At 37.8% G+C, this 18,180-nt stretch overlaps 1 protein-coding gene across 1 annotated transcript in view; it reads right to left on the bottom strand.

The window, feature by feature from the left end:
* The window catches only part of LOC126180617 (WD repeat-containing protein 35), a 179,962-nt gene that overhangs the window by 90,619 nt on the left and 71,163 nt on the right, over positions 1 to 18,180 (bottom strand). The window contains exons 4-7 of the mRNA XM_049924707.1: positions 12,017 to 12,119; positions 7,820 to 7,980; positions 4,182 to 4,347; positions 3,644 to 3,789 (exon numbers count right to left, since the gene is read on the bottom strand). Of these exons, the coding sequence (XP_049780664.1) occupies positions 3,644 to 3,789; positions 4,182 to 4,347; positions 7,820 to 7,980; positions 12,017 to 12,119 (576 nt within the window). The remainder of the gene's footprint in view (positions 1 to 3,643; positions 3,790 to 4,181; positions 4,348 to 7,819; positions 7,981 to 12,016; positions 12,120 to 18,180) is intronic.

Below are 18,180 nucleotides of genomic sequence, written 5' to 3'. Positions count from 1 at the left end.
GAATTGGTAGTATATTTAGCCTAAATTTTATACTGTAGTCAAATTGCAGAAAAATAATGTTTCATTAACTTTTCTATCAAGCTCATTTAACATGCAGCTTCTTGTAGCCTGCTGAGTGTACTGGATATATTTTTAAAGTTATTAAGAAGTGAGAGTCAAATGTAAATGTTGACAAATGTTAATAATCATAAGTCATAATTGTAGGACTATAGAGATAGATAGATATTTGATGGAGGTTATTTCTTAATGACGCTTATTTCAAAATATTTCAGAAAAGAAATGGCAGGTCCAAAGAAAAAATGTAGACAATGTAATGTATAGTACCTGAAATATGGGTGTATCCCAATGCCTGCAAACCAGCAGCTATGAATGTGCCTAATAGGTGAAAGAGTCTTCTCTAATTAGGCCATGAGGCCTTGCAGAATAGCTGAACAACTGTGAAAGGCAGATCCTGACAAGATGAACATGGATTTGAGCTTTATAGTCCCTGCAAAATAAATTTGAGAAGCAAACATGTTTCACAATGGCCCACAACAAAGTACTGGCACTCTCTTGCACTATACAACATTTCATTGTTGCTAGCTAAATATGGACACAACATACAACAGGTGAGGGACTCATCCTACGAGCTGTTAGTTAGGTTCTGTGAACTGTTTTACATAACTCACCACATGGCATAAGTGAGACTATTCCACTGAGTAACAGTTCTGTGCAAAGGCAAATAGATGAAGTGGATGATAATGTGGAAGACACGATATGCTCTGTCCTTAGAATGATAGATTTTGCATAACAACTTGATGAGTCAATTGCACCAGAGAGCGAATCTTTACTTTTAGTTTTACATATGCTTCATAAAAATGAAAGATTGGTTCAGAGGTATTATTTGCATGGCTACTAACATACATAATAAGAGAGAATCAATAAATGGTGTTGTTGAACAACTCTTCAGAAAGAAGTAAATCCCACATAGGAATATACTTTCTTATGTATCTGACAGTGCATCGTCATTGGTAGGTCTCTACAATGAGTTTATTGCCTACTTGATGAAAGCTGTCACAGGTATGTTTACAATTTACTGTGTCATTCATCACCAACATTTAGTAGAAAAAATCTAAGGGGCTGCTTACACAACTTGCTTCCAACTGTCATCACTGTGATGGGAAAATTAAATCCCTAACTGTCAGTAATGGACCTTTTCAGATGTTCTGTGGATGATGAAAATTTTGAATGTCTGCTTTTTCATACAGAAGTTTAATGGCTGTCAAAAGGCAGCTGTATTAAAAGGTTTTATGACTTCTTTGATATTGCTGTGGAGCTTTTCTGAAAGATTGTGTTTTTTGCACAGTGAAGAACTAAAAATGATCAGACATGATGTTGCTTACCTGTCAGATCTGTTTCCAAAACTTGATGAAATTAATGTCCATTTGCAAGGTAACTTTATCAAAGCCAAATCTGTGAGTTCAATATTTGTTTCAAAGCTGGTTTGTTCAAGAGGAACCTAGGCTGTGGAGAGTTATACTGATTTCCAAGCTTCTAAGGCTTAGGTGAAAAGATTAGAATTCATGCAAATGATCTGCATGTTTACTGCATTGTATGAGAGTTCTGGATGACAGAACAATTTAATTATCTGATTTTGATGGAAATTCCAGTCTGGGTGATAAATCCATTTTTAGATACTAGGAAAGTGGGAGTTTTGGAGGAAAGAAATAATGGAGTTAGAAACTGATATTAACCTAAAACTAAAATTTCAGAAGTCTTATCACAATTTTTGGTTGCAGTAACCCATCCCTTGTAAGTATCCTACAGTATGGAGAAAGATTAAGAACCTCCTCCATTCATTCCCTCACCATATCACATAGAACATGGTTTTAGTGTGATGGTGTGACTATTTTCAATGCAAAGAAATAGCGTTCAGATAACTCAATGGGCAGATCTGAGGCTCTTATTAACTGATATCTCTTCATCAAGTCCATCCATCCTGTTATGCTTTTTATGAATGTCAGTTCAGAACATTTCAATGCAAAGTCATTGTTCAGTTATAAAGCTAATCTCATTACTTAATTTAAAATAAATTTCAATATTTGTTTTAAAGTAACATGAGCCATTTTTCCATATTTAAACTTTAAAAATTAGTAATTGATAATTTAGGGTGGCACTGAGGATCTACGATGATTAAGTGGGGCACTGAGGATGAGTGCATTTAGCTAAGTGAGCAGCAGTCTGAAAAAGTTTGAGAACCATTGATGTAGACGATAATGGCTAGGCCTACCATACTTATGGGGTTATCCCAGACAGTCTTGGTATTTTAGGACTCTGTAGTATAGTCTTTTGGGTTGCAAAAATGTCCGAGGTTTGAGGATTTTATGATTGGTGAGAATTTTTAAAAAAATTTTGACCTACATGTTCAACATTGCATTTTTAAACCACAGTTTTTCACTTAGTCATTTGGACACACAAGAGGAACAATGTTTCTGTTGTTTTTGTGTACGACATAACTCGTCTGTAAGTTTTTGATCATTTTATCTCTAGTCATATTTTTCTCATCATTTAGAAATGTACAAAAGTAAATATGTGCTTAATGTCAACTTGCAACAGGAATACAAATATTTTAATTGTGTAAGGAGAGTAACAATGAACATGTTTGTTGTGCACTATACACTAGAGAATCTTCTGTTGCACACACATGAAAGGGTGTTATTAAAGACCATGTGAAAACAGTTAAACATAGAAATGTTATTAAAGCTGCTGTTTCAACAAACATAATAGTTTTTTTAAAGCCAAAGATGGAAATAACAGTGCTGCTAAAGAGACTAATTTTTCATACTGCACTGCTAGACACAAACTCAGTTCCAAAACATCAGACTTCACATCTAAACTGGTTAAAAAGTTATGCCCTCAAATTTTCATCTGTTACAACCAATACCGAGATGACTATTGTGTTGTCAATTTTATGATGTAACTGAAACAAACAAACCATTTCCGAAAAAAAAAGTTATGTCTGTTGAAACATAATACCGAATAAATAAAGTTTACTGTCAGTAAACTGTTATGACTTCAAAGTAATTTCAAATGTATGATCTAGGTTGCACCCAAAAAATATGGTAAGCTTAATAAATATAGAACCATCTATAGGATGGAAAACTGCCAGCCTTACCTACGTGCTCTTTCTTTATTCTTGATGTTTAATTATTCATTGTAATTTATAGTGGCACAATATGTAACAAACACATGCTGCTGTTTACTAAGTCCATTACTCCTATATGTGGCTGTACATTTGCATTTTTTTAAATGTGAGACAAGGCAAAGGGTTAGAGATGGGTAAAGGGTGGTTGATGGAGGTGAACTAGGTGGACTAACATGCATTTGATAGTGGTGACGGATGTTTACAATCTTGAACTCTGGTCTCCGTGTCCTATTTGTGAATCTAAATTTCTCTGTAAGATGAATGGTGGTACATTCCTTTCTGATTCACAGTTAATCTGCTCAAGATTTCCCATTGTTATGAATACTGTTGAAGTTACAAAAGCTTCAGAAAGTTATAAACATTTTTAAAATAACAAGTAAACAGACATTAGAACAGAAAACACAGAAATTGCTTTCAGTAATACAATAACAAGGAACTGAAAAAATAATTCATGCTCACCTCTCCAAATGGAGTAAAAAACTGAATTACATTGCAGTCTTTTGGTTCATTCTGCAGTTGCATGATTCCTGTAACTGCAATAATGCTGCCATTGTGATTCCAGCGACAACACACAGCTGCCATACCAGTGTCAATAAGCACAGGCACTATAGAAATTAAAAAAGAAAATACAGATGAGATATTTTATTGTGCTCTCATTGACTGTATTATCAATTAAATAAATAAATATTCACATAATCTGTTGTCTCACTTTATGCTGTTCATTTTATTCAGAAACGTCATAACAAATGATGAGAAATGATCAAGTTAAACGTTTCAATGTTACACATATTTGGATGACATCTACAATCGTCTTACAAATTTAATCAATAATATAATTTGTTGCTTCAGTCATGACTGCTTCAGCACAAATGGTGTTGTTTATAATGCTTTGACCAACTCTTCACTGACTTCTCAGAATACGTTAAAAACAAAAACAGTTGATAATGACAATTTCACATGAAAAATAAAGGGAAACAAAATAAGAACTTTAACTTACTGTCATCATTTTCTCCTCTCATGATTTGCATGCAGCCATTCTGATAACAAATAGCCAGAACAGGGCAATCTTGATCAACATAGCCATAACGACCATCATACCAATCCATGCCCACAACCTGCAAAGGTCCTGGTATTGCTGGAAGGCAGTGGACTGTTAGTTTCATCTATGAATTTAAAACCAGAAAATGTTCACTGTCTGGGTGACTTCAGGAATGAATCTCAACAAGTTAATGAAATCTTTAAAGAAAGAGAACTCATGTATGTAACTCTACATTTTTATCAAACCAACTGATATTTTCTGTTAAAATATCAGAACTTTGATGTCCTTTAAAGAACACACACACACAGAGAGAGAGGGGGGGGGGGGGGGGAAGGAGGGAGGGGGGGGGGGTCAGAAAAGTCAAATCATTCTGTCACAATAGCTCTACCCTATCCCCTCAGAGAACAATACACAGTACAAGCAAACAATGAAATTATATGAGCAAATACCTCAAAAACTACAAGCAATTTCCAATATTTTTTACAGTCATTTGCTTCAGTACAGAGGGATAGAAGAATCACTGTTTTTTGTATTGCGGCCAAACAATATAGAAAAGTAGATCAAAGATTCAGTTAAAATTGGATGATTGAGCAGTGCAGAGGCTCATAAAAATGGGGTTGTTGCGGCTACTATTAAATGCACTCTCTCTCAGAACTTTCTGTCGCTTTCTATTATCACTATGGTGAAACTACTTTTTACCAAAGAAATCATGTCCCTTGAGGTATATTTTCATTATGCATATCACAGGGATATTCTTGTTTCATAAGATAATGATTTATGCCTGTATCAGGCTCATACAGTCTATGTGGCACATTAAGAACACTGCAAGACCCATTCATCCTCAATACTGAAACACAAAACTCATTCATTCACACACCGTGTTCCATAAACCCCATGATGATGAAAAGTGCTGGCTACTTTTCTGTAAAGCACACTAAAAAGAAATTATGACTAGTGCAAATCTGCCCAAACTGATAAGTATAGTAATTATTTCTAGATTACTTTAGACATGTAAATTAGGAGAAAAACAGCTACTTTAAAAAAAAAAAAAAAAAAGAAAATTCAGTCCTCCTCCTCCTCCTCCTGTACTATTCAGCTGATGTCATTGTCCAATACTTCAAACAAAGCATTTACGTAACTTCAGCAGTCTACATAATGGAAAAGTCAGGATCTATCTAACACAAATATTATGAACATAATAGAGGGAAACATTCCATGTGGGAAAAATATATCTAAAAACAAAGATGATGTGACTTACCAAACGAAAGTGCTGGCAGGTCGATAGACACACAAACATACACACAAAATTCAAGCTTTCGCAACAAACGGTTGCTTCATCAGGAAAGAGGGAAGGAGAGGGAAAGACGAAAGGATGTGGGTTTTAAGGGAGAGGGTAAGGAGTCATTCCAATCCTGGGAGCAGAAAGACTTGCCTTAGGGGGGAAAAATGACAGGTATACACTCTCTCACACACACATATCCATCAGCACATACACAGACACAAGCAGACATTTGTAAATATTACACAAATATTAGAATTACAGCGAAGTTAGTGTCTCGAGTCCAAGTATTCTAACACATTATTGAAGGAGTGGCTAATGAGGTATTTTTTTCATTTGGTTTTCAAATACTTAGGGATGTTTATTATCCAGCCTGAGGTTCACTGGCAACCTGTTATACACTTCTGCTCCAGAATGTAAAACTCCATTCAGAACATTATGCAGCAATTGATAGTCTATATGAAAAGCATTAGGGCTGTTCAGTAAAGAACGATTATACTTGTTTTTGAAAAAAACACCATTATTCATCCAGATAATTTTGATGATACTTTTCAAAACTGTCTCATTTGGATTTGATGCACTTGTTCCAGCATTTACATCATTCTGCAAAGACATGCTGGAAACAATTTTCTGAAAGACTTTTCAGAACTCTTTCAGAACTGTCTTGCACCTTTGACCAGTGCTACTGGTGACAGAAACGCCTCCTTCGAAGATGTTTCTTCAGAATAGAAAATCCGGATGGATTATGGGGGGGAAGGAGGCACTTCACTTTGATTTTTGCAACATATTCAGTAGCAGCACTTGCAATATGAGGTTTTGCATTACTGTAGTGCAGCATCCAGCCTGTTTTTCAGGTATGTGGTGTTTTTTTGCCTGATATGGACTTGCAAAGTTTCCAGGACATGCCTACAGTATTGTCCAGTTATTGATGCATGCGCAGATACAATATGCTGGTAAACCATTCCATGAATATCAAAAACTGGAGTGACCATAACATTCTCAGCAGAAGCAACCAGTTCTGCTTCTTGGGGGGTGTATGATGAAGGAGATTTCCTCACTGAGCTTTGCTTTTTGCTTTCAGGATCAAAACGATATAGCCAAGTTTTATCAACAGTGACTACCTTTGACGGAAACTCCATATTTTCCCTTACATCAAGTTCTACTGCATACAGATCTATATGCAATGTTCTTTTGTATGGGAATCAGTACTATTGTAACCCACCAGGCCCAAACACTTGGGTGGTACCCAGTGAAATTTTCAGTGTTTCAGAAAGTGTTCGTATGGTGATTCATTGAGCTTCTCTCACAATAACAGCAGCAGTGATAATGTTTTCTTTGGTAAGAGCAGTAACAAGTCCACCTTTCTTTGAAAATGATTGTCTCCACTCTTTAAACCATCTTCAAGCTGTGCTTCAGGAAAAAACAGGCCTCCTGTAACATTGCATAGACCTCAGCTGAAGATTTGTTGATAAGGAAGCACACTTCCAAAGTTGCATATTGTCTGTCGTGCAACACCTCCATTATTACAGTAGGTGACACTGAACATGTCACAGCCTGCCTGTATTTCACAGATGGAAATCAGAAGTGCCAACAATGAAACTAGAAAGACACATTTGTTAGACATTAAACTAACAGAATATCATAAGATTAAATTCTAACATGAGAAAATATGACAGCAAGAAGTTATCATCATTCTTTATTGAACAGCCCTCATATTTCTGTTTCCAGTACTGTGGCTGTGAATTTCTGAGTTCATACTCAGTTCACTCTCTTTATTAACCTAAAATACCAGTAGGAAGTACATATACTGGAATGTCAATGTAAGAATCCCTACAGCACTGAAGAGGCTTCAGCAAGATGTTCAGTTATCAGTTTCTCACAATATTCTTCCTGAATGTTAATGTAGCACAAATACTTTTTCCACATTAATTGCAATGCCCCAAAATATTATGCCACAGGACAGAAATGAGTGAAAGTATCACTGAGAGAGACTTCTATGTGCAAAACAAAGAGAACTAACTTCTTGGTTCACTCTTCAACACACTGGGGCCACCTAAGTTTATTATGCATCTGGATGCCTAGAATCTTCACAAATCCATCCATTTGGAAGATAAATGAACAGAGATCAATGTAGTGACATAAAACTGGAAGTTATTTCAAACCAGAATGTACAATCTCACTGATCCACCTCCACACAGTACTCATATACTTATCAAAATCATAATTACTGCCATAAGTTACTAAGTGTATTCTGTTACGGATAAACAATATTTTATCACTAGAATTTTCTATTTAAGTTGTTTCGAAGATTTCATACCGTAAAGCTTCCTTGATTGTCATAAACATGTATCTCGCCATTTCTGAGGCTAAATAGCAACATTTTTCCATCAGGAGACCACTCGACACCAGTGAGTGCAATTCCCTTCAGTTCTTTCCCCCAGATACGATTGCCATCAACAGATCCAACAATTACAGCTCCTGCCATTTTGGAAAAAAGAACCATCAATCACAATGTCAGCCAAATAATTTTAAAACCAATACAGAGAAGAAAACTACAACTGAATAATTAATTTTCTCGTTATACCTCCGTTATTTTATAACAAAAACAGCTAATTTTATTTCTCTTTCCAGGAATTAAATATACAGAATATAAATTTACTTCATAGTGAATTAAAAGTGAAGAGAGAACTCTTCACAAAAACTCTCAGGTTTTCCTACCATTCTTGTTGTTTCCAGTTCTTGGGTATTTAGTTGCCTTTATAGCAGATTATTTTGGTAATGTAGCTTGTCACCATTATCAGGTGCCACTGTGCTACAAAAATATCACGAAAATACTCTGAAAAGAAAATTTGCTACTCACCACATAGCAAAGATGCTGAGTCACAGATAGGCACAACAAAAAGACTGTCACAAATAAATAAAGCTTTTGGCCATTAAGGCCTTCATCAACAATAGATGTAGACACACACAACACATACACAAATGCAACTCACACACATGACCGAAGTCTCAGCCAAATGAATCCACACTGCAAGCAGCAGCAGCAGCAACACTGCATGATGGGAGTGGGGGTAAGGAGGAGGCTGGGCGGAGAGGAGGAGGGATAGTACAGTGGGGGTGGCAGACAGTGCAGTGCTGCAGGTTAGATAGAGGGCACAGGAGGCAGAAGCAGAAAAGGAGAGACGTAAAAATACTGAGTGTGGTGGTGGAATGACAGCTGTTGTGCTGGAATGGGAACAGGGAAGGGGCTGGATGGGTGAGGACAACGACTAACAAAGGTTGAGGCCATGAGGGTTATGGGAACATAAGATGTATTGCAGGGGGAGTTCCCACCTGCGCAGTTCAAAAAGGCTGGAGTCGGCAGGAAGGAACCATACGGCACAGGCTGTGCAGCAGCCATTGAAATGAAGAATGTCATGTTCGGCAGTGTGTTCAGCAACAGGGTGGTCCACTTGTTTCTTGGCCACAGTTTGTAGGTGGCCATTCATGCAGGCAGCCAGCTTGTTAGTTGTCATGCCCACATTGAATGCAGCACAGTGGTTGCAGCTTAGCTTGTAGATCACATGACTGATTTCACAGGTAGTCCTGCCTTTGATGGGATAGGTGATGTTTGTGACAGGGCCTACAGTAGGTGGTGGTGGGAGGATCTATAGGACAGGTCTTGCATCTAGGTCTATTACAGGGGTATAAGCCATGAATAAGGGGGTTGGGAGCAGGAGTTGTGTAAGGATGGACGAGTATATTGTGTAGGTTCGGTGGACGATGGAATACCACTGTGGGAGGAGTGGGAAGGATACTGGGCAGGACATTTCTCATTTCAGGGCACAATGAAACCCTGGCAGAGAATGCAAGTTAGTTGCTCCAGTCCTGGGTGGTACTAAGCTACAACAGGAAAGCTCCTTTGTGGCCAGGCAGTGGGACTTTGGGAGGTGGTGGGAGACTGGAAAGATAAGGCACGGGAGATTTGTTTTTTTTTTACAAGGTTGGGAGGATAATTATGGTCTGTGAAGGCTTCAGTGAGATCTTCAGCATATATACCAGGTGAAACAAATGAGGGAGAAGTTGTTGAGGTTCTGGAGGAATATGGATAGGGTGTCTCCATCAATCCAGTTCAATTGCTCTTCCAACTCCTTTGCTGTCTCTGACAGAATTACAATGCCATTGGCAAACCTGAAAGATTTTATTTGTTCTCTCTGGACTTTTAATTCCTACTCCAAATTTTTCTTTTGTTTTCTTTATTGCTTGCTTAAAATACAGATTGAGTAACATAGGGGATAGGTACAGTCCTGTCTCACTCCCTTCCCAACTGTTGCTTCCCTTTCATGCCCCTCAACTCCTGTAACTGCCATGTGGTATCTATACAAAATGTAAATAACCTTTTGCTCCCTGTTTTTTTACCCCTTCCACTTTTAGAATTTGAAAGAAAATATTTTGAGTCAACACTGTCAAAAGCTTTCTCTTAAGTCTACAAATGCTATAAACATAGATTTGCCTATCCTTAACCTATCTTTTATGAGAAGTCATAGAGTCAGTATTGCCTTGCTTGTTCCTTTATTTCTCCGGAATCCAAAATGATCTTCCCAAAGGTTGGATTTCACCAGTCTTTCCATTCTTCTGTAAAGAATTTGTGTTAACGTTTTGCAACAACGACTTATTAAACTGATTGGTAATTTTCACATCTGTCAGCAAGTGCTTTCTTTGGAACTGGAATTATTCTGTTCTTCTTGAAGTCTGAGGGTATTTTGCCTGTCTCATACATCTTGTTTGCCAGATGGAAGAGTTTTGTCATGGCTGGTACTCCAAAGGCTATTAGTAATTCTAACAGAATGTTGTGTACTCCTGGGGCCTTGTTTTGACGTAGGACATTCTATATACTCCATCCACCTTTCTGCTTTCCCTTCTTTGCTTAGAACTTGTTTTCCAAGAGAGCTCTTGATATCTACACAGGTGGTTCACTTTTCTCCAAAGGTCTCTTTCAGTTTTCCTATAGGTGGCATCTATCTTTACCCTAGTAATATTTGCTTCTGACTCCTTATATTTGTTCTCTACCCATTCCTGCTTAGCCATTTTGCACTTCCTGTCAATCTCATTTTTTAGACATTTCTATTTCCTTTAACCTGATTTATTTACTGCATTTTTTATATTTTCTCCTTTCATCAATTAAATTCAGTGTCTCTTGTGTTAGCCAAGGATTTTTATTAACCCTTGTCTCTTTACCTACTTGATCCTCTCCTGCCTTCACTATTTCATCTCTCAAAGCTATTATTATTATTATTGCTGTGAAATTGGTAACATATTAAGAATCACAATAAAGCCAAACGGAAATTGTTGAGCATGGTCAGTGTATTGGTTTAGGCCAAAATCCTTACTCTAATGTTACTGCTAACAACATTTTATTAAACCCTAACAAAAAAAGAAAAGTGACTGTAAAATATGGGGAAGGAAAAAGTTTACAAATGCATAATGTTGTACCACATCTGGTTTGAAATATTGTGTGCTAATTTTTTGGCTGTAAAAATTAATAACACTCCTCCTAATCTTTTATGCAGTTGTCCTTGAAAAACAATGAAGGTTATCATTTGACTGCCTCACATTTTTAAATTTGCGGGCAGTAGTTTGGATTTTGCAGACCCAGTGACAGGCCACATATTTGTTCCATACAGTACTGCACCCCCCCCCCCCCCCCTCCCCCCACCCCACTCATACATGGCAAATGTTCATTTGCATAATGTACAGTTTCAGTAAGGAAAAATTTAAATTCCCTGACTATTTGCACTCAGTTAGGATTTCTGTGGTTTTCTTAAATCATTTCAGCAGCATTTCGTGATCATTGTTACAGTAATATCATATCTGATTCTTCATCCCATTCTTATTCAGCTGTGGCAGAGTTCATCTCTGTTGACCGAAATCTTGATGCAACATCAAATCCATATTCTCCTCCTCTCCATAATGCAGAGTAGATTTTGAAACACCTATATAGAATATGAGTCATTATACAATAGTGGATAAACAACCTAATGAGGAGGTTGTGAATAGAAATGGGGAGAAAAGAAATTTCTGACACAACCTCACTAGAATAAGGGATTAGCTGGAAGGGCACATTCTGAGACATCAAGGGATCACCAATTGGATACTGGAGAGGAGTGTGTGTGTGTGTGTGTGTGTGGGGAGGGGGGGGGGACAGTAAAAATTGTAAAAAGATGCCAAGAGATGTATACAGTAAGCAGATTCAGAAGGATGTAGGTTATTGTAGTTACTCAGAGATGAAGAGTCTTGCACAGGATAGAGTAGCATGCAGAACTGTGTCGGAGCAGTCAGACCAGAACAACAATAATAATTAACAGTTAAGTTCATCTGCTAAGTTTTGCCTTTTACCTTGGTCAACAACAACTCCAAAACTGGCAGTTTTTGAAAATAATAATTTATAATGGTCACAAGATTGACTGTTGTCTTCTTTCTGTTCTCATTACAATACGGTGTAAATTATGGCGGGAGGAAGAAGCAAAAATCTTACCATCTTCATACACAATACAGATCTTCTGACCATCAGAATTCCATGCCATTCCTTTAACAACTGACTTATTCCTATTGTTTATCATTTCCTCATACCAGGCACCCTGGAAGTAAACAGTCAGTGAAGCACTTAGGAAACAGTTGATTAAAATGAACTCATACAAGAAAAGTTTTAAGTCTGTAATTCTTACTTGCTACATTTATTATTATTATTATTATTAATTTGGCTGATTCTAGACCACTTAGAACCTAAGACTATGGTACAATCTTTCTTTTTTTATCTTCCCAGAACTTCATGCACTGGCTGATGGCCTGCCTCTGTTCATTTGCCATGACACTCCTAGGCTGTTGGTTTTATTGTTGGACAGAAAATTTTGCAGTATGGATTAGTAGCCTGAAATTTTCCCTGTCCTGCATGGTGTCTTCTGTAATGTTAAGTTTTCTCAAATCCCTTCTTGTCTCTTACAGCAAGCCTGTGCTGTTTTTAATCTGGAAATGAAATTAAAAATTTTCTTCACTAGCCTACTATCATTCATTCTGTAAATATGACCATAAAACTGTAATCTCCTTTTCCTTATAGTGTCTGTGTTTCTATGTTTCTTTATCAATCTTCACTTCTCCTCGTCCAGTTGTTATCTTTGTTCTTTTGTGGTCCTAAAATATTTCTGAGTATTTTCTTTCTTTCTTTCCAGTTCTTGTTCACCTCTTTCATTCAGTGTTAGGCATTCAGATCTGTATAGTGCCTGTGATTTAATCACTGTTGCATACGTTTATTTTTCGCCTGGAACAATACTGATCTTTCATTACATTGATTTTGGGTGAGTTTGTATGCTAATTCCATTTTCTTTTATCTTTCTTTACTTGTGGGGTTATCTAACCCATCTGATTGTATCAAACTTCCCAAATACTTAAACTTGTCAAATCTTTTGACTTCTTAACATGATATTTGTAGTTCAGTTTTAGCTGCATTTTTGTAAAGTGTTTCCTTCATTATCTTTGCATCCCTTTTTTCCTTCAAAATTATTACAATATTGTCACCAAAAGTGAGACATTTCACCTTGAATTTTCCTCTTCCTTGTGCTAGATGGATCCTTTTTAACTTTTAAAGTTGCATCTGTGAATGTCTGCTGTATTAATGTTACATAAAGCTTAAACATAAAACAACAGTGAGACAAAATGGGGTGGATCTCATTCATTTGTTAATAGGTAATACAGACTCTCAGGCTGAAAAGAAAGGTAATTCCTTATTAGTGAACAACAAGAATGGTGAAACATTTGGAAACACAGCAATATGTTTGCACTACTAGTGATCAGAGAGACAAAGGTAAAGCTTAGTGTACTCCATCTCTGAATTCTTGTCCTCATGTTAATCAAATGACTAGTAAGCAATTTTGTTTGATCAGCTGGACTGATTTCTGAGTATACTTGAAAATCCCAATCTATGAATCAGGTGACAATATGCTGATGTGGTAGTAAATATGATCTATACAACTGAAATGCTTAGCTCTAGAAAACACTCCATAATGTAGTAATAAGCATATGATTCTTTATCTCTGGTATGACCCATACATCAGGATAATTCTACATAAGTGATAAAAAAGATTTAATTTTCTATTTACTGCAGTCACCTGCTTACCCTAGTATGTCTATATAGAAGTTCACTACAGTAGGTATGGGAGACAGTAATTATAAAAACAGAAGCCCTTTTAAGTGATGGCTTATTTGTCCACAGGAAAATATATTTTAAAAAAATTGCATATAAACACAATGCAGAAATCAGCAATATGATAACTAATATTAGATCCTGGTATTTAAGCACATATGAATGTAAATTCTTCTTAATGTCACAGTTTACAGAACTTGGTATGTACTTATAGTGGGCAAATAAATTTGGCACATGTGACTGCTATATTAAAAGACTTGGTGTACTCATCTTTTGATGCTGCTCTCTGACTGATTAGAGAATAATGTCTGGTCATCAAAGTTGTACAGATTCAGATTCAGATTCTTTATTGGTCATTCAGCATTAATACATGCAATAGACTTTGTCAGTTCACTTAACCTATTAATTTTACAAAATAAATTTTTACATACTTAAGTTGATATTGGGCATTTCTAAAAATTCTTCTAATGAATAGAATGGATTAGTTAACAAGAAGTTATGAACACTTTAAATAATTTGTCAGGCTTGATTGACCCATTTTTAGACAATTTGTTATATATTTTAATTGGCATATACTTATGACTATTGTTAGTTTTAACTAATCTATTTTGTGGCAACAGCAGAGAAGTACACGTTCTTGTATAGTAGTCATGCCTTTCATTTGTTACACTTAAACTAGGTAGTTCAGCAAGTATGTAGTTAACACTGTCAAGAATATATAAATTAATAACTGTTAAAATTCTATATTTAATAACCAATGGTTTACAATGTGTTCTATTATCTACCTTATCCATTACTCTGGTTGCTTTCTTCTGGATCACCATAATTTCATTTATTTTTCTGCTGTTTCCCCAGAGTATTAACCCATACCTTAAAACAGACTGAAAAAAGGCAAAGTACGCTGTCCTTACGTACTCAAATGTCACACAACACATCAGTCTCTTCAACAAATATACGTATAACTCTTGACAACCTAACCACTATGTGATCAACATGAGAGTTCCATGTTAGACTGTTGTCAAGTATAATACCTAAAAACTTTGCCTTTTGTTTTTCTATTTTTGTAGTCTTTGACAGACTGAACCACATATTCTGGGTCTTTTCCTCATTTAATAGCAGACCATTGGCATTAAACCATGATGTTGCATTTTCTTTTGCCAATTTCATATCACTTACAAGGTTATCAAGTACAAGGTTTACAGATAGAAAAGTTGTGTCATCTGCATACATATATGTCTTTACATCTATATTTCCTGGTAAGTCATTTATGTATACAAGGAAAAGAAGTGGTCCCAATTTAGATCCCTGTGGCACTCCGTGTTGAACCTCGAGTATGTCTGACAGATGACTTCCTGAACTCACCACCTGTTTTCTTTTATTGAGGTATGATTTGATGAGTTTTAAACTTTTATCACATATTCCATAGTACTCAAGTTTAGAGAGCAGAAGTGAGTGGTCAACACAGTCAAAAGCTTTGCTCAGATCACATAAGGTTACCTGTGTGTGCGCATGCTCCTCAAATGCTGCTAGAATGTCTCTGACTAAGAGCTCTATGGCATGTATAGCTGACCTTCCTTTTCTGTAACCAAACTGTGATGCACTTAACATACCATTTAGTTCTAGGTACTCATACATCTGCTTATATATTATGCCTTCAAAGACTTTTCCTAGTACTGGAATTAGTGAAATTGGTCTGTAGTTTGCAGGGTCTGATTTGACACCCTTCTTAAAGACTGGAGTTACCTTGGATAGTTTGAGAGGATCAGGAAAAAACCCTTCTGTGAGATACAGGTTTATAGAATATGTTAATAGTGCTGCATTGTAATGTATGATTTCTTTCAATAGATTGTTTGACATATTAAAAATATCTGTACTGTATGAATTTTTCATTTCTTTGACTATTTTAAGAACTTTATGTTGGCGTACCTCTTTGAAGTGTTTCAATGATGATCTGGCCCTATTATGATTTAGGTTTGGTCTCGTAAGATAATCTATACATGTTACATTGGGTTTACTGACCAGCTTTTTGATATCATCAGCACAGCTTACAAAATACACTCCTGGAAATGGAAAAAAGAACAAACTGACACCGGTGTGTCAGACCCACCATACTTGCTCCGGACACTGCGAGAGGGCTGTACAAGCAATGATCACACGTACGGCACAGCGGACACACCAGGAACCGCGGTGTTGGCCGTCGAATGGCGCTAGCTGCGCAGCATTTGTGCACCGCCGCCGTCAGTGTCAGCCAGTTTGCCGTGGCATACGGAGCTCCATCGCAGTCTTTAACACTAGTAGCATGCCGCGACAGCGTGGACGTGAACCGTATGTGCAGTTAACGGACTTTGAGCGAGGGCATATAGTGGGCATGCGGGAGGCCGGGTGGACGTACCGCCGAATTGCTCAACACGTGGGGCGTGAGGTCTCCACAGTACATCGATGTTGTCGCCAGTGGTCGGCGGAAGGTGCACGTGCCCGTCGACCTGGGACCGGACCGCAGCGACGCACGGATGCATGCCAAGACTGTAGGATCCTACGCAGTGCCGTAGGGGACCGCACCGCCACTTCCCAGCAAATTAGGGACACTGTTCCTCCTGGGGTATCGGCGAGGACCATTCGCAACCGTCTCCATGAAGCTGGGCTACGGTCCCGCACACCGTTAGGCCGTCTTCCGCTGACGCCCCAACATCGTGCAGCCCGCCTCCAGTGGTGTCGCGACAGGCGTGAATGGAGGGACGAATGGAGACGTGTCGTCTTCAGCGATGAGAGTCGCTTCTGCCTTGGTGCCAATGATGGTCGTATGCGTGTTTGGCGCCGTGCAGGTGAGCGCCACAATCAGGACTGCATACGACCGAGGCACACAGGGCCAACACCCAGCATCATGGTGTGGGGAGCGATCTCCTACACTGGCCGTACACCACTGGTGATCGTCGAGGGGACACTGAATAGTGCACGGTACATCCAAACCGTCATCGAACCCATCGTTCTACCATTCCTAGACCGGCAAGGGAACTTGCTGTTCCAACAGGACAATGCACGTCCGCATGTATCCCGTGCCACCCAACGTGCTCTAGAAGGTGTAAGTCAACTACCCTGGCCAGCAAGATCTCCGGATCTGTCCCCCATTGAGCATGTTTGGGACTGGATGAAGCGTCGTCTCACGCGGTCTGCACGTCCAGCACGAACGCTGGTCCAACTGAGGCGCCAGGTGGAAATGGCATGGCAAGCCGTTCCACAGGACTACATCCAGCATCTCTATGATCGTCTCCATGGGAGAATAGCAGCCTGCATTGCTGCGAAAGGTGGATATACACTGTACTAGTGTCGACATTGTGCATGCTCTGTTGCCTGTGTCTATGTGCCTGTGGTTCTGTCAGTGTGATCATGTGATGTATCTGACGCCAGGAATGTGTCAATAAAGTTTCCCCTTCCTGGGACAATGAATTCACGGTGTTCTTATTTCAATTTCCAGGAGTGTATTTATTGAATGTGTCTGCTGGTATTGGGACTGTCTTGTCGAAGTTTCTGACTTCACCTTTAACAGTATTAATTACTGACCAGGCTGTTTTGCATTGGTTTTTACTATTTTTTATGAAATTTGTGTTGTATCTTTGTTTCGTCAATTGCAACTCTTTCTTATACAGTTTCTTAGTGATTTTTTCGAGATCCTTAATTTCATTAGAATTGTTTACTTTGGCAAAGGGCTTCAACAGCAGTAGCTTATTTTTTAGATTCTCCAGTTCTTTGGCGTACCAAAATTTACCCTTTCTTGTTTTATGGTATTTGTTTTGAACAAGATGGGCTTTTAAAATACTTGTTAAGTAATTGTGGAATGTTTCATAAACTGTTTGGGCACTGGAATCACAGTTTTGAAATAATTTGTCCCAGTTTGTTATGCTCAGCTGGTGCGTTAGTTTTATGAGATTGTGTTTTGTTAATATTAAGGTATTAGATTTTGCTAACTTTTGTGCAGCCTTGCTCTCATCCCCTTTTATAAAATGTCTTTACTCTACTGTTAACATGGAGTGGTCTGAGAAAACAAATTCCTTTACCTTGGTGGAGTACATATCACGAGCATAGTTGACAACGGCATTATCCAAGCATGCTTGTAGTCTTGTTGGTTCTGAATTTACATGATGGAAGTTGTGCTGCCTTAGCATATTCAGTAACTTATTTACACTGGGCTTGTTACATATTACATCAAAGCTTGAATTAAAGTCTCCCCCAATTACAGTTACATACTGTTTCCATTTCGTTATGTAGCAGAGTACACTGTCTAAATTATCTAAAAAAGTTTTATCATCTGAGTCGGGGAATGGTAGATACATACTATGATAAGTTTCATTATATCACATATGATCCCGGTAATTTCAAAGTGTTTCTCTACACATGCCCAACTAAGATCTAGTTCTCTACACTCTATTTCATTTGAAACATAGATAACAGTACCACCATTATGGTACTGAGATCTGCAAAAACTGTTTCCATGTTTATAACCTTCT

The sequence above is a fragment of the Schistocerca cancellata genome, chromosome 1 (genome assembly GCF_023864275.1).
Source record: "Schistocerca cancellata isolate TAMUIC-IGC-003103 chromosome 1, iqSchCanc2.1, whole genome shotgun sequence".
NCBI lineage: Eukaryota > Metazoa > Arthropoda > Insecta > Orthoptera > Acrididae > Schistocerca > Schistocerca cancellata.
Note: the sequence above shows the minus strand (reverse complement) of the source record. Positions and strands in the feature narration are given on the sequence as shown.